The following is a 23795-nucleotide window of genomic DNA, read 5'->3' as shown; positions in this document are numbered from 1 at the left end:
TGCAACCCAGGCATGTGCCCTGACTGGGAATTGAACTGTGATCCTCTGGTTCGCAGGCCCACGCTCAATCCACTGAGCTACCCCAGCCAGGGCTATTGTCATATTTTATAATTTATGTTCTCCTCCTAAAAATAGATTATATTCTTACCTTCCCTAAGATAGAGAAAAACATAAACTGTACTAATGAGAGAATTTGAAAATCATATCGTACCTTTCTCCAACACTGTTACTGTGGACAGATTGCTCCGCTCCAGTTTTGTAGTACCTAGAAAGATTTACAGTGATTCTTATAGCAAAATTAATATTGATAAAAATAGATCATCATAAATTTAGTTTCTTTTTAATTATGTTATATTTATGTATTCCTATAGAACAGGAAAGGGAGGGAGAAAGAGAGGGATAAAAACATCAATGTGTGAGAGAAACATGGGCTGGTTGCCTCCCCTACGCGCTCCCGCTGGGGAATGGTCCTCAACCCTGGTATGTGCCCTGCCTGGGAATTGAACTGGCAAGCTTTTCCTTTCCAAGATGATGCCCAACCAACTAAGCTGGTCAAGGCATAATTCTAGTTTGAAATTTGGTGTATCATTTAGGAGCAGAAAAATCTGAGATAAAATTGATTTAACTAAGGAAAATTAGTGAAATAATGAAGACTTGGGGCAAGAATATTTCAAAAGATTGTAGGATCACATTTTATCATTTCTTACAATATTGGTCTAAACAATCTCAAGAATTTGTATTTCTCAATAAGGCCTTTTAATTTGCTACAGTATGCTTTTGAGTTTTGACATCAGAATATATAAACATGTAAAATGCTGTCTGCACTCATTCTGTTATGCATTTGACAAATTCAGAATAACATTCACACTTATCTAAATGCTTACTCTAAAATGAGAGTTCTGTTTTGTAATGTTATAAAATGTTTAGAAGAAGTGAGTTTCATTAAGGTGACAAATTCTCTTAAAATATTTCAAAAACTTACAGGGAATAAAATGTACCATTCTTACTACAGTGTACATCAAGATAAGGCAGATGACTCCCAGGATGCCAGCAATGAGCCTGTCTACAGGTGATGGCAAATCTGCAGCCAGAAAAAAGAAAAATAGAGATATTGTTTAGACAATATCCCCCTGTTGAGACAACAAATCTCCTATTTCATACAGGAGAACCCACATGTACAGGAATTTACACAAATAAACTTGAACCTCCCCAAAAACATGTCTACCACTGCAGTCTTGCCCTCAGAAAATGCCATTGCATTGTCAGGAATTAACTGCTCCCTGAGTTGCTGGTCAAAGACTACATCTTACAACGATGTCTGAATAAATCAGTCCTCAGATTTCATGTGAGAATACTGTATTACAATATTAAGCTCTGGTCCTCACAAATGAGAAATATGTGAGTTAGTTCCCTACCCTTTCCCCCACACCTCTGCATGCCACTGTACATGCCAGAGCAGTTATACTGTGTGTCAGTCTGACTTATCGTTCCATTGAAGATCTTCAGAAGCATTTGAAATTTTATTTCCACAGAGGACATTTGCTGTTCAGTTTGTAAAATGAAGTTTCTCAAGTCCTTACCTTCCCTTTGCTGTCTCCTGGGGTGCTTAGCCAGATTCAGTTCTGAGTCATTTTCTTGTTGGATATCCATCTCTGCAGCTGAGAAATGTCAGGGATGGTGCCTATGATGACGGTACTTCAGTGTTAGTACGTGATGTGAATAATGACAAGATCCCCAGGACAGTCAGTGTGGGTGGAGTGTGAGATAAGAAATAGTAATCACTTTGTATTTGACCAAGGTGAAGTCTTGTTCTAATTGACTTAGGCATTTAAATGTTTCATAATAGAATAATGGTTCTGAAAATTTTGTTGACATGATATTATTGGTTGAATCAATGAAAAGTAGTATGTTAGTGAAGAATAAAGTAATTCAGAATAATATCTTTATTAAAGTCAGATTCCACTGAAACATTTTAACAGAATAACTGTGAAAATTAAAGTATTGTATGAAAAAAACACTGCACCATTTTTTATGACATTTTTTAAATCCACTAATGTTTAAAGATTGACTGTTCTAAAGCTGCGGGAATAGTAGTGTTAACATAAATGGCAATTAACTGTCATTATTTAATTTAATTTAGTCACAATTATTTAGTAAAAGGACAGATGAGGGGCCATCAAAAACATTTTATTTTGAATAATTGTAGAGTTCTGAGAAATGATTTAAATTTTAATGAAATCCATCACCTATTTAAAAATGTTACATGACACACTAAAGTTATCCAAAGCTTAATAAATAACAAAAGCAATAGAGCATAAAGAATTCTTAACATTCTTTACACAAGTAACTTGCAGTTTATTTAATGGTGAGGATATGAAACCATGACGTGATAAATAAATGTGCTGTAGACCAGGAACGCTGCTGGTGCAAAAGTACAGGAAGGTCCTGCAGCTGCCACAGTCTGTGAAGGCAGCTTTAGTGCGCAGGCAAATGTAACACAAAAATCGGGCTCTGCAGTCAGTGAGATCTGGATTAAACACTGACTTTGAAGTTGACAATGTCTGACTTTTAAAAGTAGTGTCTTCCCACTCAGTTTACTAATTAAATTGGGAATAAAATGTGTAAGATACAATGAATGTAAAACATAAGGTTCCATCTGACATCCATAAACTTTCAACATATTACTCCTTCTAGCTAAGAAAACACAATAACCATATTACCATTTTTATTTATATCAGACCATATAATGTAATTCAAATGTCAGGAGTCTCTTTTCAGTGCACCGTGGTGTTTGCACTGTTTTGTTCAATTTCTAAAAATCTTTTGATCTTTTATAGTTTAGATTAATAAGAATTTTATAGAGGCTATTAAACCCTAATTTTTATTACAAGTCAAACTGCTTTTATTTAATTGAAGTGCATATATGAGGAATTATGTTTGACTTCCATGATATGATGAATTTACTGTAAGAATTCACTTCTATTTTTACAGTCTGTAGTAAATATAAAGTAATATACATATGATTATATCTGTTAATTACAAAATCCAAAGTTACCAGTTCCTTGTATTGATGCTTACTGCTTTTCATCTAAATTAAAATAATTTTCAAACCCAAATATGCATGTGTATATGTTCATTAGTAATTTTGCACAGGCAGAAATTTGAATATTTTAAAACATCCTCCAAAGCATTTCATATTTTACTCTTTTTACCTTAAATTGTACAGGAAAGGATACCAATGTTTTCTTTTATGATTGTTTACTAGTTGTAGTCCAGTTGCATCACATTTAGCATTTGTAATTTCCCATTAAATGAATTAGTTCAGTAGAGAGCGTGAGAATAGAGTCACATACCTCTGGAAGCCAGAAAGTCGTGCATCCTCTAGGGGAGACCGGGAAAGAAATGATGTCTGTGGTCCTCACACACTGCCCCCTGAAGACTGAGAATGAAGCAAAACTAGAAAAATGTAGATTTCTCATCAGTGTGTCACTCAAAGGCTGAGCAGGAAATTCTTATACCTGGGCAATTTTGAAGATGGTTCATCTCATCACACACCTTCAGAATCTAGGAGACTGTGAGCTTGTGGAGTGTCATTTAGTTTGTCCATTGATAAGTTCCTCTGAGAAATTGTTTTCATATTATAAGATTTGTGGGGCCAAAGACTTAACCACCCATGCTGTTAACTTACCTCCATCTTAAAAATCACAAACAGTGAAAATTTAGGCCTTGTTAAGTGTCTTAGATGTTAAAGTTCTACTCTAAGACAAGGTTACTAAATATTGTCATTGCCTAATTTTCTTTTTGTATAATGAAAAAATGTAAAATCATTTCATTATCAATGGGTACATAACGATATTTGACACTAGCATTATGAAGAATGTCTACATTTTCAACTTATGGTAACTGTTGCAAATATTAATGCCAAACTTGTCTTCTCAATCTCTCTGCTTTTGTTTTATAATTGATGCATTTAATTATAAGTAATTTGTATTTCCCTTAATAAAAATAAATGCTCTGTGAAGGAGAAAATATTAAACAACATTGTACTATACCATAATGTAAGATATTAAAATATTCAATTACTACTTATTGTATTATTTATTAATTCATTCTCCAATCATAATTAGATGTCAGTATTTTAATAGAAATATATGCTGTAAATGATAAAATAGCCCCTGTTATTATGCAACCTTGCTGAGTGTAAGTTATTAAGGAAAATTTTATAAATTGATAGTTACAAAATTGTCATGGGTATGTAAAGCATAGATAATATGGTCTATAATATTGAAATAACTATATATACTACCACATGGGTACTAAACTTGGGGATGATTATAAGTTACAAAATTTCTAACCACTATGCTGTACACTTGAAACTAATAACATTAGATATCAACTCTAAATGAAAAATTAAAACATAAAATAAAACTGCATTTGTGAAAGTTAAAGAGAAATTCTATATATTTACATTTTTATTACATTTCCCAAGTGCAACTTTTTTTACTAAACAGATTAAAGTTTATTGATCTTCTATATTAATGTTTCCTATATGACCTATCCTCAAAACATAAATATCTGGTAGAAATAGTTTCTAAATAAAATCTCAGAAATCCTACTTGTCAAATTGTTGTTCAGTTGCAGTTGTCCCCCCATCTTTCCCATTACTCTTCCCTGCCCCATCCCACCCACTCCCACAGTCAATCCCCACCCTATTGTTTGTGCCCATGTGTCCTCTATTGCTGTTCCTTGGCTTGCCAATTTACCTTCTTTCCCCCGTTATCCTCCTTCTTCCCTCCCCTCCAGTCACTGTCAGCGTGTTCTTTATTTCCATGTCTCTGGTTCTATGCTGCTCACTTGTTTGCTTGGCTGATTAATGTCTAATTATAGGTAAGATCATCTGGTATTTGTCTTTCACCACCTGGCTTATTTCACTTAGCATAATGCTCTCCAGTTTCATTCACGCTGTCACAGCAGGTAAGAAATCCTTCTTTCTTTCTGTTGCATAGTATTCCATTGTGTAAATGTACCACAGTTGTTTGATCCACTCATTTAATGATAGGCACTTAGGTTGCTTCCAGTACTTAGCTATTGTAAATTGTGCTGCTATGAACATTGGGGTGCATAGGTTCTTTTGAATTGATGTTTCAGGATTCGTAGAGTTAATAATAATCCCAGATACGGAATGGCTGCATCAAGAGGCAGTGAGTTGCATTTTTAGTTTTTTGAGGAAATTCCATACTGTTTTTCACAGTGGCTGCATCAGTCTGCATTCCCATCAACAGTGCACTAGGGTTCCCTTTTCTTCACAACCTCACCAGCATGTGGTGTTTGTTGATTTGTTTATAATGGCCATTCTGACCGGTGTGAAGTGGTATCTCACTGTGGTTTTAATTTGTGTCTGATAGCTAGTGATGCTCAGCATCCTTTCTTTTTTTTCCAATTTTTTTATTTAATTATTTTTCAAATACAGTTTTCTGTCTATTACTCCCATCTCATCCCACCCCCATGCTCCCCCCTCCTTCCCATTTCCACCCTTCTCAATTGTTGTCCATGTATCCTTTATATATGTTCCTCTAAATCCCTCCCCTATTTCCCCTGAAATTCCCTCCCCTCTCCCCTCTGGTCACTGTCAGCCTGTTCTCTATTTCAGTGTCTTTGGTTATATTTTGCTTGCTTGTTTGCTTTGTTGTTTAGCTTCCTGTTAGAGGTGAGATCATATGGTATTTGTCCTTCAACACCTGGCTTATTTCACTCAGCATAATGCTTTCCAGTTCCATCCATGTTGTTGCAAAAGGTAGGAGCTCCTTCTTTCTTTCTGCAGCATAAAATTCCATTGTGTATATGTACCATAGTTTTTTGATCCATTCATTTACTGACGGGCACCTAGGTTGCTTCCAACTCTTGGCTATTGTAAATTGTGCTGCTATGAACATTGGGGTGCATAGGTTCTTTGGGATTGGTGTTTTAGGGTTCTTAGGATACAATCCCAGCAGTGGAATTGCTGGGTCAAAAGGCAAGTCCAATTTTAGTTTTCTGAGAAAATTCCATACTGTTTTCCATAATGGTTGTACCAGTCTGCAATCCCACCAACAGTGGACCAGAGTCCCCTTTTCCCCACACCCTCTCCAACATTTGTTGTTTATTGCTTTGTTTATGATAGCCATTCTCACCGGTGTAAAGTGGTATCTCATTGTAGTTTTAATTTGCATCTCTCTGATAGCTAGTGATATTGAGCATCTTTTCATGTGTCTCTGGATCCTCTGTATGTCCTCCTTGCAGAAGTGTCTGTTCAAGTCCTTTCCCCATTTTTTAATTGGGTTAGTTGTCTTCTTAGAGTGAAGTCGTGTGAGTTCTTTGTATATTTTGGAGATTAAACCTTTGTCTGAGGTATCATTGGCAAATATGTTTTCCCATACAGTTGGTTGTCTTTTTATTTTAATGCTGTTTTCTTTAGCTGCGCAGAAGCTTTTTATTTTGATGAGATCCCATTTGTTTATTCTTTCCTTTATAGTCCTTGCTCTAGGGGACATATCAGTAAAAATGTTGCTGCGTGAAATATCTGAGATTTTCCTGCCAATGTTCTCCTCTAGGACTTTAATGGTGTCATGGCTTATATTTAAGTCTTTTATCCACCTTGAATTTATTTTGGTGTATGATGTAAGTTGGTGCTCGAGTTTCATTTTTTTGCATGTAGCTGTCCAGTTCTCCCAACACCATTTGTTGAAGAGGCTATCTTTACCCCATTTTATGATACTGCCCCCTTTGTCGAATATTAATTGACTGTAGAGAGTTGGGTTTATTTCTGGGTTCTCTATTCTGTTCCATTGGTCTATGTGCCTGTTTTTATGCCAGTACCAGGCTGTTTTGATTACAGTGGCCTTGTAATACAGTTTGATATCAGGTATTGTGATCCCTCCTACTTTGTTCTTCTTTCTTAACATTGCAGCTGCTATTCGGGGTCTTTTATGGTTCCATATAAATTTTTGAAGTGTTTGTTCTATGTCTGTGAAATATGCCATTGGTACTTTAATAGGTATTGCATTGAATCTGTAAATTGCTTTGGGTAGTATGGACATTTTGATGATGTCAATTCTTCCAATCCACGAACACAGTATATGTTTCCATTTGTTTGTCTTCCTTGATTTCTGTCTTCAGTGTTGTGTAGTTTTCTGCATACAGGTCCTTTACCTCCTTGGTTAGATTTATTCCCAGATATTTTATTTTTGTTTTTGCTATATTGAATGGGATTTTTTTCTTGATTTCTGCTTCTGCGCTCAACATCCTTTCATACATTTTTGAGCCCTCTGTATGTCCTCCTTGGTGAAGTGTCTGTTTAGGTCCTTTGACTATTTTTTAATTAGATTGTTTATTTTTCTGGTGTGTAGTTGTGTGAGTTCTTTATATATTTGGAGGTCAAACCCTTGTCCTAGGTATCATTGGCAAATATGTTTACCCAAATGGTTGGTTTCCAAGTGCAACTTTTGAAAGTCCTGTGAACAATCTTCTTACTCATTACCTATTACAGTCTTAAAAGTATAATTAAGTTTAGAAAAGTAAGTGATGAAAGTACAGTCTTAAAAACAAGTACTTTATTAGGAGAAAAAAATTAAAAAGCTACCACAAACAACTTTTCTTAGGAATGTGACATGCCTGTCCATTGAGGAGGAAAAGGTTAACAGATGTTTTCTTATTTTGAGAAAAAAAAGGCTAAACTATTTAAAGTTTTAAGGTTAATTTTTAAGCCATCAGTTCTTAATTATCTTAAGAAATAAAATAAAGAAATGTATTTATGGTATCGAGGAGATTATTTTCATTACAACATTGGAGATAGAAACAATAATCTGATTCATATTTTTATTTTGTGAGCAATTGGCTTAACTGTATGAATTAGTCTAAAATGATTTTTCATGGAATATTCACTCAAAATAGTATCTAGTTGCAGGTATCAGGTATGTTGCCATTCGTTGTGTAGTTATCTTCCTCTCTGTTTCTTCATTCTTTCCTTAAACTGTCAAAATGGGTAAATATTACAGGATAGTGGAAACAAGGCCTTTTAAACTCTGAAGCATAAATAGACAAAGAATTACCATTTAGTTTGGAAAAGAATCTTTTAAACAAATTTTATTGACAAGTGCTAATGTTATGAAGAAATTATAAAAAGAGTAGGTCATTTTAAGCAGGTAATAAAACAAACACATTGTAAACTATATAAATTGTAAGTCTACATCTTTGAACTATAAGGTAGGTACATTAAAAACAGATTTGCCTCTATTTCAAATTGAAATTTTTTTTAATATTTTATTTTATTTTTAGAGAGAGAGGAAGAGAAGGAGAAAGAGTGGGAAAGAAATATCAGTGTGTGGTTGCCTCCCATGTGTCCCCTACTGGGGACCTGGCCTGCAACCCAGCATGTGCCCTGACTGGGAATCGAACCAGCGACCCTTTGCTCCACAGTCTTTGCTCAATCCACTGAGCTACACCAACCAGGGCTCAAATTGAAATTTTGACATTTCTTGACATGAGATCAACTCAGATTAAGGAAATGACAGTCTACGTAAGTAATTTATACAGCAATCTTTTGTATTATCCAGAAAATGCTGGGTAACCTACATGCAGATGAGATCCTGTAATTTTACATCATCAGAAAGCTTGTGGATTTTTGCATATCTTGTGGGTTTTCTCCCACTTTATGGTACAAATTCTAGTTAATTGGTCTCTATTACCATTCACCTTTTGTGATACTTTTATATATTGGCTTGTGTCATTTAAATTTTATAGAACATGTTTTATCAGCCCCTGAAAGAATAAAAGAGTTTAATTTGTGGAAAAAATAAAATACACAATGTTGATAAAATTAAGAAATTTGGGTTTTGTGCAAAATGTGATATGTTTGCACCTGTGCATTAGGTAATTACTCAAAAATAATTATCATTTCTCTCTAATAAAACCAGTTTATTTGGGATTTTGTGATATGTTTTAAAGTGTTAGAAATGTTGAAAGAGCAGAAATGTCATGGAGGCATAAATTTTCAGTGGATTGTTGCTTCTGATTTTATGACAGAATATTTCCCCCTCTCTTTTGAGACCATTAGCACCATACTCCCAACCTTTAACATACACAGGGTTGGAATTTAGTTTTCACCAGACAAAATGTGATTTTCAGTTACGATGATACCTAAATAAATTCTCGGACCTTAATCTGCCTTTTTAAGTCATTGTATATTATCACATGACCATACCCTCTCCAACACTAAAATCAATCACTACTAGAGCCCGGAAATTTTCACAACTTTGATAGAATAAATATGTGTGGTGTAAGGCAGAAAATATTAAAACATATGGTGTTTGGAGGTATAAATCTTGATGGAAAACATTTTGAACAAATATAGGATAATTGGGAGTGCCATCCTGAGAGGAAACTGGAATTCTGTTGGGATCCACTGGGAATGTAATATTTGGACAGCCATGAAGTTGGTGTGAAAGCTAGCAATGTGGATAAATTCTCCCCTAATTTCATTAAATATCAGTCTTTATGGTCTCAAAGACATTCCCCATTCCCATACCTTGTTTATTCCTCTTTTTGTTATTCACACTGCACACGTGTGGGCCAGAGCATTTCCGATGGACTCCCCAGTCTCTGTGCTGCTGTCAGAGTCATTGTGTGTCAGAGAAGCAGCTGTTGAGGTGAGTGGGGCTTTAACCACATGCACAAAAGTCACCATTTCCCCAAGGTCATCCCAGGAAGACTGACCACTTTTATTTGGAAATATTTTCTTTGATAATTTCACTTGGTGATTTCTACTCAGGAGTGTGATGGTTTCTGTTTATTTCTCTACATGTATTGAGAATTGGTACTTTAAATTTGAGAATTTTTTATCATGAAATGATATTTCTATTAATTTGATAATTAATTCAGTTAAAACACAAGGACACACACCTGGCAGTATTGAAGTGATGTGAGGAACAGTGTGGCTCCACAGTGTGTGTGGATGCGTCATACTCTGACCTCTGACATTTCCATAACCCCCACAGGGTCATAACTGCTGGGACACTACTCCCTTCTGCACCTGTTTCTGTGGCTGTGATTGTAGATTACATTATTTTTCAGTGAATCTTCATTTCTTTTCTCTGACCACTATGAGAAGACTATACTCTGCAGCAAATTAATAAGGTTGGCCATGCAACTTGTTTAGATACTATAATTTAATTGCAAAAGTACTAGTTTACAAGTTCCAAGCACAGTTATTAGGAAGCACATTTCTACTACAACTACTGAAAGTGCTCATAATAGCTATGAGAAGGTCACATACCAAAAATATATATTTAAAAAGTAGCTGAATCTGTGGTCTGGAGCTAAGCCCATACATGCCCACCTTATAGCAACTGAAAGCCAACGAAACCACAAATGGGTAACTGAGAAATAATTGGGTAAAACAAATACTTGTAAATGTCAGTGCAATTGTGTTGTTTGTAACACAACTTTAGCAAGCAGATACAGGTACAACATACATATTATGTGAAATTAATTCTGAATACCCTCATATTTTCTATATATTATAGATAAGTATATTATGGTAAAATTATGTCAGAATGACTGTCAAATTATGAAAGTTTATCCCACATTCTGTCAGTAACTGTTTGTTTCTCATGGATACATTATCCTTTAAAATTTTCTTCATTATTTAACACTTTATTTTTCTCACCAAAGTACGCTTCTAAGCAGAGTAATTAGGAGTGTGAAAAGGGGAGAAGGAGATTTTAGTAAAACAAGGTAGCCTCCAAAATATCTAAAATCCAGGAGAGGAAAAAAAAAACATGTAAAAAAATATCAAAGGACACTGATTATTACCCAATGAAAACACCAGTCTCTACCAAAAAATTACTCTACTCTTTAATCATACTGCACAAAAATAGATTCAGAAGATATTGATGTTGGTCCTGTTCTTTGAGCAAGTGGAATATAGTCATGTGGCTTTTCTACAGAATCCTTGGGGTTGTTGCATAGTGACCTTGAGTGCCAATTAAGAATTCAGTTCTCTCTGCTCCAAATTTCACTCTCTAAGATAATGGCACCAGATCCTAAAACCTCCTCTCCAGTCAGCTGGATTGACATTTTGTCAGGAAAGGGCACTGGGAGCAAGGACTCCTCTTCCTGGTCTCATGCTGTTTTCTCTCCTTTGGCTACAGTGCTGTGGCTGACATCTGCATGCATGCAGGAAGTTCTTGTGGTATGCACCCTCAGGCAAGTTTCTGGGACTAGTCACAGCCATAGCTTCTCTTCTCTACCCTGGGATGTTGAAACTTTGTCATAGAGGTCGTCCTACTTTCCAGTAACACAGTGAGATCCATCCTCACGCACATCAGCCTGCAGACTGGGCACTGCCCTTTGCTAGAGCAGCTGAGTGAACATGCCTGGCACAAAGTATTCTGTAGAGACACTGCCAGAAAGTCTGAAACCCACTGCTGAGGAGGTAGGCCTGGTTCCCACATGGTTCTTCCCTTTGGTGCTCTTCTTTAATTAACCCTATGACACATTTTGTAGTTTACTTCTGCCCCTCTCTGTAGGCTATCCCTGAAAAAGAGTTAATAAATCTTTTTTTAAATATATATTTTATTGATTATACCATTACAGTTGTTGTTCTATCCCCTCCCTTCATTTTCCTCCACCCTGCACACCCCCTTCCCCACCATACCCTCCCTTTAGTTTATGTCCACGTGTCTCGAGTTCTTTAAATTCTATATCTCCCCTACTATTCTGGCCCTCCCCCTATCTATTTTCTACCTACCATCTATGCTACCTTCTCCCCCCCTTCACCTCCTCCCACTCCCCTGTTGCTAACCCTCCATGTGTTCTTCATTTCTATGGTCCCACTCCTGATCTAGCTGTCCTCTTGGTTTGCCTTTGTTTTAAGTGTGGTTGTTAACAACTGTCAGTTTGCTGTCCTTTCACTGTTCATATTTTTCATCTTCTTTTTCTTAGATAAGTCCCTTTAACATTTCATATAATAAGGGCTTGGTGATGATGAACTCCTTGAATTTGATCTTATCTGAGAAGCACTTTATCTGTCCTTCCATTCTAAGTGAAAGCTTTGCTGAATAGAGTAATCTTGGATGTAGGTCTTTGGATTTCATGACTTGGAATACTTCTTTCCAGCCCCTTCTTGCCTGTAAGGTCTCTTTTGAGAAATCCACTGACAGTCTGATGGGAACTCCTTTGTAGGTGACTGTCCACTCATCTCTTGCTGCTTCTAGGATTCTCTCCTTCATTTTAATCTTGGTCAATGTAATTATGATGTGCCTTGGGGTGTTCCTTCTTAGGTCCAACTTCTTTGGCACTCTCTGAGCTTCCTGGATTTCCTGGAAGTCTATTTCCTTTGCCAGACTGGGGAAGTTCTCCTTTATTATTTGTTCAAATATGTTTTCCCCTCGTGGCTGTTTCTTTTCCCCTTCTGGTACCCCTATAATTCAGATGTTGGAACATTTAAAGATGTCCTGGAGGTTCCTAAGCCTCTCCTCGTTTTTTTGAATTCTTGTTTCTTTATTCTTTTCTGGTTGGATGTTTCATTCTTCCTTCTGGTCCACTCCCTTGATTTGAGTCCCAGTTTCCTTTCCATCACTATTGGTGTCCTGTGAATTTCCCTTCATTTCAATTAGTTTAGCCTCACAGAACTGGTTGATTATAGTCACAAATTAGAGGAACATATGAATGCTAAGTTAATAAATCTTTAAATCGAACTTTCTCTCCACTGACTTGACTGACTTATTCACCGTGACGCCATGAGATGTTCAGTCTTCATTTGCAACATTCAAGGCCAGGACAAATCAGTTAATTTGAAAATATTTGTGAAATTATTCATGTTAATATGTACTTAGAAATAACCAATTCTTTTTTTAAAGAAAGCCAGGATTTTTAAAAAATTTATTTTTTAAAGATTTTATTTATTTATCTTAGAGGGGAAGAGAAGGAGAGAGAGAGAGAGAGAAATATCAATGTATGGTTGCCTCTCGTGCGTCCCCTGCTGGGAACCAGGAACTGGCCTGCAACCCAGGCATGTGCCCTAACTGGGAATTGAACCGCGATTGTGTGGTTTGCAGGCCCGCGCTCAATTCACTGAGCTACACCAGCCAGGGCAGAAATAACAAATTCTTGATATTATAATGAATCATTTATACATGATTTATTTTAATGAATAACAGAAAATTTAAAATGCATAATATATACCTGGATATATATTTTTTAAAAATTAACATGAATATAGGTTTGAAATAACTCTCCAGTACCAAGGGTGAAGCGTCACATACAGTATGGACTTCAGGTAACTACGACATGTTGGCACAGACTCACTCTCAGTAACAAGGTCCCATCTGCTGAGTGATGCTGATAATGGGGATGCTCTGCATGCAGGGGACTATGGGAAATGTCAGTACCTTGCTCTTCACTTCTTCATGAAACTAAAACTGGTCCCCAAATAATTTCTTTAAAAAGTAGCACAAAATAATTGCAGCATTCTTGAAGAAACTGGAAATGGTTTCTTTAGCAATGGTGAGAGTAACATTGTACCAGATTTAGGTCAGCCACAGGGCTTGGTGCTTACAAGCATAGTGCTTTTTTTTAAAACATGATTCCACATGGAGCTTTTGTGTTTCAAAGTTCCCAAATACACAACTCTTGTCCAACTCTGAAGTTTTTGAAAATCTGAAATACAGAGATAATAATCAATTAATGTGATAATATATACGTTAATATTTTAATAATGACAATGTATTTAGAGTAACAGTCATATACTAATACTGAATATTTCTTTTTTTAATATTTTATTTATCTTTAGAGGGGAAGGGAAGGAGAGAGGGAGAGAAATATCAATGTATGGTTGCCTCTCATGGTCCCCTGCCGGGAACTGGGAACTGGCCTGCAACCCAGGCATGTGCCCTGACTGGGAATTGAACCACGATCATGTGGTTCGCAGGCCCGCGCTCAATCCACTGAGCTACACCAACCAGGGCTTTTTTTTTTCTAGTACTGAATATTTCTTAAAATTTTCCCACAGAAACAGTTCATTCATATAATTGTTCACATATTGCTTTTACTTCTAAGATTAATACCTGATTGGGAAAGCATGAATGAATGAAATATATGCATTCTCAAAAAACTTACATTTTGGAAAAGAAAACTGAGCCATTTGTCCACAAGCAAGAGTTATTATTGTTTTGGGGGGACACTCCAATCCATATAAGTATATTGAAAATATACATAAAATTCTATGAGAAAACAAATTTTATGAGAAATTAAGTAAATGTTAGTATACTAGTTTGAATTTGTAAAAACAATTAAAGTTGGCTGTGCAGGAGGAGGAGAAGGAAGCAGAGGACTCTGGTGTGATGGCTAAGTAAACTGCACAGCCCGCCAACATCTGATGAAGTAAGTCAGCAAGTAAATCAACCCGATCCTGCACTCCAGGTGACCCCACCCAGCGGACCCAGCATATCCAACGATAGATCACACAACGTTCTGTGGAAATACAGATGACTCCGAAGGAACTGGGAACAACTCAAGTTTCTCCAGAATTTAGGCAGAAGCAACAGTATCCTGACCAACTGGCCAAAGAAACAGAGAAGTCCACTAAACACTTTGAACCTGTGTCCACCACCATCAGTGAACTGTGTCAAAGGCAAATACAGTAGGATTAATTAGTGACTCACTTCACAACATCAGTGACCAACTTTCCAAAGGTGCAAAGGCCAGCTGCTAAGAGAGAGAAAGAGTTGGTTGCTCCAGTGGGAAGCCAGTTCCAGAGCATCTGGTGATTTTCCTGAGGAAAGCTCAAAAAAAAGGAATTTTGTGTCCTGGGAAAGCTAAACTCAACCCCAAGGTCAAGTGAAGGATGAGGACATAACAGAGGATGACCTCAGCCTTGTCATCAGAGAAAGACTTCTACTAAGCAAATTTAAGGTGTTATGGATATTAATGAACTATTTAAAGATTTCGGAATGATAATTCATGAACAGGGAGGAAAGTGCAAGTGTGCCTGTCCAAGAATCCAACCAGCAACTGTCAAGGGCACCAGAATATGTTAAAAGAATCCTTCGTGTTGCTGTGAGATGTGGAAGCCATTAAAGAAATAGAGATATCTGAGGTTGCTCCCAGCACTTGGCTATTATAAATTGTGCTGCTATGAACATTGGGGTACATAGGTCTTTTGGACAGATGTTTCAGGCTGCACTGGTCTGCATTCCCACCAACAATGCACTAGGGTTCCCTTTTCTCCGCAACCTCTCCAACACTTGTTGTTTGTTGCTTTGTTTATGATGGCCATTCTGACTGGTATGAAATGGTAGGTTTCTTATTGTGGTTTTAATTTGCATTTCTTTGATGGCTACTGATGCTGACCATCTTTTCATGTGTCTCTGGGCCCTCTGTATGTCCTTCTTGAAGAAGTGTCTGCTCAGGTCTTTTGCCCATTTTTGAAATTGGTTTGTCTTCCTGGAGTGGAATCGTGTGAGTTCTTTATATATTTTGAAGATTAAAACCTTGTCTGAGGTATCATTGACAAATATAATTTCCCATATGAAACAAACAAGCAAGCAAGCAAAATATAACCAAAGATATTGAAATTAACAACAAACCGATAGTGACCAGAGGGGAGGTTGGAGGGGGTAATGGGGAGAAATGGGGGGACAGTTTTCAGGAACAAAAGGACACATGGACAAAACCCAGGGAGTGGGACTAGGGGAAGGAGGTGGGAATTGCTAGGGTGGGGTGTGGTAATGGGGAGAAAATACAGTCAAGTGTAGTTGAACAACAATAAAAAAACTAAAAAAGAAGAAATATCGAAATTTACAACTGTGCTAGTGTAGAAGGAACGAAACTCTTAATTTTTATACATTAATTGACTATGTATAATAATTTTTCTTCTGGCTTTTATTTATATGTTGTGATTTTGAATGCAATTTCTAATATTATTAAACAATGAGAAAGGTTTTGAAACTAATATAAGGAGGGACACAAAAAAAACCCTGAATTTGTTCTGGCTGGTATAGTTCAGTGGATTGAGCATGGCCCTGTGAAGAAAAGGGTCACTGGTTTGATTCCCAGTCAAGGCACATGCCTGGTTGCAGGCCAGGTCCCCAGTAGGGGACACATGAGAGGCAACCACACATTCACTCTCTCCCACTCTTTCTCCTTCCCTTCCTCTCTCTCTAAAAAAATATAAAAAACTTGAATTTATTTATAAAAATTGTTTATTAGCACAAATTTAATTTGTGATACTACTTTTATTACTGGCAATTTAAAGAATAACTTTTGATTACATTGAAAAATGTATAAGCTTTTAAGCTGTTCTTCATTTTCATATGTTGGTAACATTTCTTTTACCATTCTTTCTTTAAAAAGGAATTAGATATTTGGCAATTAACTCACTTGCTTTTTAAATCAATTTTGTTTTTTACTTTAGTTTTACTTTATTTGTATCTGTGTGTGTGAGAGAGAGAATTCAAGTAGTTGTCCCACTTATTTATGAATTCATTGGTTGCTTCATATGTGCCCTGATGGGAGATTGAACCCACAACCTTAGTGCGTTGGGACAACGCACTAACCAGTCAACCTACTGAGCAAGGGCCTATATCAATGTTGTTTCAATGCACTAATCTGAATACTGTAAAGAGGCTTATCCTAGTTTATAGTTTGTATTTTATAGTATTCTTTTATAGTAGTCTGATAGTTAAAAGGCAATGTTTTACATAGCAAACTATGAGACTTGAAATGGGAAAAATAAAGTACTAAACAACTAATCAAACTGTATATCTGCAAACAAAATAAGGATGATTCTTCCGAAACAGGTGTGGCTCACTGGGCTGGGACATGTCCCGCACAGTGAAGGCTCACTGGTTGGACTCCCAGTCAGGACGAATGGCTTGGCTGTGGGCCAGGTACCCTGTTGGGAGCATGCTAGAGGCAACTAATTGATGTGTTTTTCCCTCTCTAAAAATAAATAAGTAAAAATTTTAACAAATAGATGATTTTTAAAATGAAAGCAAAAACAAGTTAACTCTCTCCAAGTTACATTGTTTTCATTTACAATATATTGTTACACATTGAATGCATTAGGAAAATGCGTTAGTGTGAAAAGTAAAGAGGACAAATGGACAAAAATACCATTTTCACAGCTCTGAAAGTTGATCAAAGACTAATAAAAATGTAATTATTTGTTATTGGAAAAGCTGCTGGAGACTCAAGTAGGAATAGAACAAATTTGAAGTCCTCTAGTCTAGGACTGCTCCTATGTCTCCCCCAATCCCCATCTCAGGTGAGTGAGTAAGAAGTATAATTTTTACAAATTGGGGAACGGTCAAATATCAATGGTGTTGTTGCCCCAGGGGCAGACTTGATTAGCAGTGGAAGGGGTTGCTCAATTGCCCACTGCTTTTTCAGTTCCAGGTGTTGAATTAGTAGGTTCCAAATGAGGCAAACCACCCTTCTTCTAGAACAAGGTAGATCTCTCCATATTGTCAAGCACAGTGCCCACCATAAAGATAATAGGAACATACTAAATTGACAACGTCATATAAAAGATGACATTAGCTCTCTACATGTGCTTGATTAATGGAAAAATGTACACATGTATGGAAGAAAAAATAAAACTGTAAAAAATAAAAACCCCAAAAGATTTTTAAGTTATGAGCACTCCCCTATACACACACACAAATTCATCAAATAGCAGCGAGTGGGGCCAAACTGACTTGAGGTATTTGAACACATTTTTAAAAAATCATTGGTTGTCAACTATGCTATGCACTCACATGGGAATCCTTAGTAAGTCAGGCTAAAAATGAAAATACATACTGCAGTTTTAAAAAACTGAATAAGCATACTTCAAAAGAAAGGATTCTACATAATTGTTTATTCAAGTTAAAAATTAATAGATCTAAGAAGGATGTAGAATCCACATTTACTATACTATATTATCAAAAACATGTACTTACAAAAAAATTTAAGAACATGCAAAGAAACTGAAAAATGTTTCTCATACTCGGGGAAAATTAGTGAATAGAACCTAATTTTTACTGGAAGAAGATGTTGAGTTTATTAGAAAAATATTTTATAGTAATCATTATAAATACATATTAAATGATAAAATATTTAAAACTATGTTCAAATAACTATATGGAAATATGATGGTAATGATAAAACAATCAGAGAAATAAAAACTGTATGAATGAATCAAGTAAAAATTTTCAGTTGAAAATGAATTTAAAAATTTAATACATTTTTATAAATTTTGAGATGCAGAAGAAAGAATTGATGACATTAAAGATGGAGTGATAGAAATGATTAATTCCTGAGAGTAGAGGAAAAAAGAGAGACAAATTAATGGAGCCTCAGAGACCTTTAGAACTTTATGAGGAAACTGACACAGGTGTAAATATTTCCTGAGACTTAAAAGAAAGACAAAAAATAATTGTCCCAAAAATAATTTTTGAGACACAAAAAATGAACAAGTTAAATTTCATGTTAAAAATACACATAGATCCATGCATATGTGGTTGTTTATGAAGAAATGATCATCTGCTATAAATTATGCTTCATCAGTTAAATAACAGTGTAGAATTGTCATAAGAACAGACCCATAGATCAATGGAACAGAACAGAGAGCCCAGAAATAATCCAGGTCTCTATAGTCAAATAATATTCAACAAATGGGGCAGAAGCATATGTGGGATAAAAATAGCCTCTTCAGTCAATGGTGTTGGTAGATTTGGACAGCTACAGGCAAAAAAAAAATTAAACTCAATCACCAACTTACAACATACACAAAAATAAATCAATACGGATAAAAGACTGAAATATGAGTCACTACACCATAAAAGTCCTAGAGGAGAACATAGGCAGGGAAATCTCAGATATTCCACACAGCAATATTTTCACTGATATGTCTCCTAGAGCAAGGGACATAAAGGAAAGAATAAACAAATGGGACTTCATTAAAATAAAAAAATTCTGCAAGGCTAAAGAAAAGAGTAGTAAAATGAAAGAGAACCAATTGTATGGGAAACTATATTTGCCAATGATACCTCGGACAAGGATGTGATCTCCAAAATATATTAAGAACTCGCATGACTCCACTCCAGGAAGACAAACAACCCAATTAAAAAATGGGCAAAAAATTTGAACAGATATTTTTTCTGCAGAAGACATACAGAGAGGCCAGAGACATATGAAAGGATGCTCAACATCGCTAGCAGTCAGAGAGATGCAAATTAAAACCACAATGAGATATCACTTCACACAGGTGAATGGCCATCACAAACAAATCAACAAACAAGTGCTGGAGAGGTCGCAGAAAAAAGGGAACCCTAGTACATTGTTGGTGGGAATGTAGACTGGTGCAGCCACTGTGGACAACAGTATGGAATTTCCTCAGAAAACTAAAAATGGGAGTGCCTTTTGACTCAGTAATTCCACTGCTGGAATTATACCCTAAGAATCCTGAAACACCAATCCATAAGAACCTATGCACCCCAATGTTCATAGCAGCACAATTTACAATAGCCATGTGCTGGAAGCAAGCTAAGTGCCCATCAGTAAATGAGTGGATCAAACATCTGTGGTACACTCACACAATGGAATTCTGTGCAGCAGAAAGAAAGAAGGAGCTCCTACCCTTTATGACAGCATGGATGGAACTGGAGAGAATTATGCTGAGTAAAATAAGCCAGGCAGTAAAAGATAAGTACCATATGATCTCACCTATAAGCAGAATCTAATCAACAAAACAAGCAAGCAAGCAAAATATAACCAGAGACATTGAAATAAAGAATGAACTTACAGTAACTAGAGGGGAGGGGGACAGGGACAATGGGGGAAAATAGGGGAAGGTCCATTAAGAACATGTACAAAAGACACATGGACAAAGCCAAAGTGGGAAGCTTCAAGGGTGGGAGGTGGGGATTGGAGTGGTGAGGGGTTATGGTGGGGTGAAGACTGAGACAACTATACTTGAACAACAAATATATATATATATATATATATATATATATATATATATGTATGTATATATATATATATATTATCACACAGCATCACATATGCAGCATCATAAAAATATATATATTCTCAAGCTATTATAGACATAAATATAAAAGTTAATCAATAAAAAATGGAAAAAAACTAAAAAATAATGTTACAGATTATCTTCATGAACTTCAGCTAACTTCTAAAACATGTCCAAACTAATCACAAATACCCAAAGTGAGATATTGGACTATGGTAGCATTAATAAATTCTTGTCATTGAAAAGTATCCAGTGTGAGAAGAAAAATGTAATGAACAGTCAAAAAAGGTAGTTGCATCTTACAAGTTCAAAAAAGAGCTCATATCCAAAGTATAAAAACTTCTAGTAGGAAAATAACAGGCAATATACAGGAGAAATGGTACAACTGAGAATTTCATAATGAATAGTGCTCCGAAAGGTGTATTCTTTCTACCAGTAATCAGGAAAATGCCTACTGATGTCATAATGATACTTTTATATAGTGATGTAAACTTATGTCATTAAAATTCTTGGCAGCACTAAACTTTGGAAAGTGGAACTATTGGATAAAATGTATATTTACACAATAAACAGGGAAATAGGATAATCTAATAAATTTGTCATATACATATATTTGTGATTCTGTTATGTCATTCTGACACATAGAGGACAATAAATTATAATTATGCACATATATAATTATAACAATACAACTATATCAATAATTTTACTTGCATTATTTAAATATTTATAGCAAATAAATATGTATTGTTTTATTTGTATACAATATAAATTATTTAAAATATAATATAATATTTGGCAAAGAAACACACACAAAGTTTTTTATAAAATAATTATTCATAATGCCCAGATATTTAAAAATCTGTATTCTGAGTAGATTAAAATGTCATCGTATACAAAAGAACTATAAAAACTACTAGTATATGCAATAATATGTATAAATTGTGCAAAATATCATGTGGGAGTTAATGGAGACATGTAAATGCATAGTGGATGATTCCCATTAGGTTCAAGATTAAGCAAAGATAATTTATAATATAAAATATCAGAATAGTGTTTGAGTGGTGGGGAGGAGGAATTACGAGAGAGTGTACAGGAGTGCACTGGTAACATCTATTTCATAATTTCATTTGTAACTATCTGAGTTTTTTCCATTTGTAACACCCACAACCATGATACCTTTAGTTTCCATGGTGTAGGGTAAAATTAATTTGCAAAGTTTAGAAGCAAAAAAGCACTTATAGATGCATGGTTGTTTATGAAAAGCAGTAACTGGAAATTATCAAGTGTGCATTAATGGCAGAAGATATAAATAGAATATCATAGTTAAACAATGAAAATTTAACAGCCTTTAAAATAAATAAACCACAAAAGTATAGAAAATATGAATCTTACAAATATAAACCAAAATAATATTTTAATATTTTATGTATTTTTATTTATCTTTAGAGGGGAAAGGAAGGAGAGAGGGAGAGAAATATAGATGTATGGTGGCCTCTCGTGCTTCCCCTGCTGGGAACCGGGAACAGGCCTGCAACCCTGGCATGTGCCCTGACTGGGAATCGAACCGCGGTCGTGTGGTTCGCAGGCCTGCGCTCAATCTACTGAGCTACAACAGCCAGGGCTAAAATAATATTTTAAATAAAACGTTGAAAGCATTGGAAATCTTACCATTTCTTCTTTATCATCTATATAGAGCAGGTTAGAGTTCTGAGAAGCACAGGCCATCAAACTCTCATTCCATGTTTTGTGTTCAGTGCTGATGTAATAGCAATTGTTGGAATACACTAACCACTCTGGTGGACATCGACCACAATGATATTCTGAAGAAAGATTATGTATAGTTATCCAAGAACAAGGGGAATTTTAAAATAAAAGTTAATTGCAATATCTGCATAGGTATAAACATGTTAAGTGCGTAGTGTATGCACACACTCTCACAGACTGGTACATATAAAACAAAATACACTCACACACACACAAAAGGTTCAGCCTCTCATCCAATAATTTATATGCTCATATATTAGGCAAACATACAAATAAAACTATCCATTTTTTACAAGTGTTCAATGTCAATGAATGCAACCACATTTTTAGAATACCAAAATAATCTTTGAGCCAATTGGCAACATTGGGTATGATGACTTTCGATGAATATTTCCTCATATTTTTGCATAAGAAAAATACTCTGTGTACTTACTATTTATGAACATATACTGCTCAGGATTATAATTTGTGACCCCCCCCACCAAAAACAATAAAACCTACTATTCTGACTGCCCTGTGTTACAGAAAAAGAATGAGCTGTACCCATGTCAGAACTTGGGAAGTAATTAGGTACCTTTCTGGATCTCTGTTTTCAAGGAAGCATCATTTTGCTTTTGTACTGCATTAACTAGGAAAGAAAGTAATTTTTATAAAAATTAATATGGATCTAAATAAATCATGACAATGTGTTTATTACTTTGAATGTGATAAACTAGGATCAAAATAATCTGGAGTAAAATTGTTTTACAAGAAAAATTAATGAAGCAATGATAATTTGGTGTAAATTTTTTTTAAAAGCCTAGAAAACCAGACTTCATCATCTCTTAGAGTACTGGGATTAGCGAATATACAGAATTAATTTGTGTTTCTCAGTAAGGTATTCTAAAGCATGGTTTTATTGTAAGACAAGAATATAAACATATATATGGTACATATATGTACATATTAATATAGTAATGAACTACATTATAAGATCATTCTGATATTTATACCTTGGACAAATTCAGAATAACTATTTTGCACTTAGTCTAAAGGCATGCTTTAATATGAGAGTACTATTCTATAATATTATGAAGTGTTTGGAGGCACTGAGGAACACAAAAGTGAAGAATTTCATATAATCTTACAATAATTTACCTACATTGATTAACAGCTTTTGTTACCACAGTGCACATCAGAACAAGGCAGGTGACCCCTAGGATCCCAGCAATGAGCTTCTCTGGAGGTAACAGGGCTGCTGCAGCGAGGAAAATGGAAACACTGAGAAACGAGGGATGGAGACAATTATCTGGACAGCTTACAGACAGAGAATCTCATAACCATAAACTTGGACCCCAAAGTCATATATACTATTGTAATCTTCCTCTCAGAATATATCATCGTATTTTCACTAAATATAATGCTCTATGAGTTACTGGTAAAAGACTACAACTTACAACAATATCTAAATAAAATTAGTACTCAGCTTTCATATTAACATACCATATTCCAATATCAAGTTCTGATCCTTAAGATGAAAAATATCTGAGCTAATCCCCTGCTCTCTCCCACACATCGGCACCCAGCTGCACATCCCAGAACAGTGATACTGTGTCTGCTGAATGTGTTACCTTTGCAGTGGTCACTCTTGTCACTCCCTCGAAGATCCTGAGAAGCATTTTGAGGATTTAATTCTGCATAGGTTAGTTCCCACTCAGTTGCTGGAATGGAGCCTTTAGTGCCCTTAGGTTTCATGTGCTGTCTCTTTGCGTCCTTAGCCAGATCCAGTTCTGCATAGGCTACTCTTTGGTCAGTCATCTCTGCAGCTGAGTGGTGGCCGAGACTGTGCTCAGTGTTCTTACAGAGCAGAATTGGGAAGGGTAGAGGGTGAGTATTAGGCTCATTTCCCAGCTGGAGAATTTAAAGTTCCCAGTTGGTTATAAATGTCCTAGATCTTTAAACAAGTGCCTCATGGTAGACCCAATGTTTAAGATATTCTACA

The 23795-nt window shown here is 35.7% G+C and overlaps 2 protein-coding genes and 1 pseudogene across 3 annotated transcripts; 1 reads left to right on the top strand and 2 right to left on the bottom strand.

Annotated features, from left to right (window-relative positions):
• Nucleotides 1-147: 147 nt before the first annotated feature.
• On the bottom strand, nt 148-3420 carry LOC119002533 (NKG2-F type II integral membrane protein-like). The gene is made up of 4 exons (XM_037068493.1): nt 3354-3420; nt 1581-1658; nt 983-1081; nt 148-265 (listed from the first exon to the last, which is right to left on the bottom strand). Exons 1-4 carry the CDS (start codon nt 3376-3378, stop codon nt 201-203), a joined length of 267 nt encoding a protein of 88 aa, XP_036924388.1. The 5' UTR covers nt 3379-3420; the 3' UTR covers nt 148-200.
• Nucleotides 3421-13238: 9818 nt separating this feature from the next.
• On the bottom strand, nt 13239-23795 carry LOC119002334 (NKG2-A/NKG2-B type II integral membrane protein-like). 2 transcript variants are annotated; one of them, XM_037068190.1, is made up of 6 exons: nt 23425-23792; nt 22956-23051; nt 22389-22442; nt 21719-21870; nt 14155-14258; nt 13239-13695 (listed from the first exon to the last, which is right to left on the bottom strand). In XM_037068190.1, exons 1-6 carry the CDS (start codon nt 23609-23611, stop codon nt 13566-13568), a joined length of 723 nt encoding a protein of 240 aa, XP_036924085.1. In that variant the 5' UTR covers nt 23612-23792; the 3' UTR covers nt 13239-13565. The 2 variants fall into 2 exon arrangements, with proteins under 2 accessions (XP_036924085.1, XP_036924086.1); XM_037068191.1 differs by lacking the exon at nt 14155-14258 and having other exon boundaries at nt 23425-23795.
• On the top strand, nt 14294-15114 carry LOC119002405 (syntaxin-7-like; annotated as a pseudogene).

The sequence above is a fragment of the Sturnira hondurensis genome, unplaced genomic scaffold (genome assembly GCF_014824575.4).
Source record: "Sturnira hondurensis isolate 20B ecotype Veracruz unplaced genomic scaffold, ASM1482457v3 Scaffold0017436, whole genome shotgun sequence".
NCBI classification, from domain to species: Eukaryota; Metazoa; Chordata; class Mammalia; order Chiroptera; family Phyllostomidae; genus Sturnira; species Sturnira hondurensis.
Note: the sequence above shows the minus strand (reverse complement) of the source record. Positions and strands in the feature narration are given on the sequence as shown.

What these genes read in the sequence shown, in the direction of transcription:
- LOC119002533 (XM_037068493.1), bottom strand. Translation starts at nt 3,378, where the DNA reads ATGCACGACTTTCTGGCTTCCAGAG. An exon ending in CAGGAGACAGCAAAGGGAAG is followed by an intron (nt 1,082 to 1,580) that starts GTAAGGACTTGA and finishes TTCTGGCTGCAG; the next exon opens with ATTTGCCATCACCTGTAGAC. An exon ending in AATGGTACATTTTATTCCCT is followed by an intron (nt 266 to 982) that starts GTAAGTTTTTGA and finishes AAATCTTTCTAG; the next exon opens with GTACTACAAAACTGGAGCGG.
- LOC119002334 (XM_037068190.1), bottom strand. Translation starts at nt 23,611, where the DNA reads ATGACTGACCAAAGAGTAGCCTATGCAGAACTGGATCTGGCTAAGGAC. An exon ending in AACAAAAGCTGTTAATCAAT is followed by an intron (nt 22,443 to 22,955) that starts GTAGGTAAATTA and finishes TTTCTTTCCTAG; the next exon opens with TTAATGCAGTACAAAAGCAA. An exon ending in TCAGTTTTCTTTTCCAAAAT is followed by an intron (nt 13,696 to 14,154) that starts GTAAGTTTTTTG and finishes TCTGTATTTCAG; the next exon opens with ATTTTCAAAAACTTCAGAGT.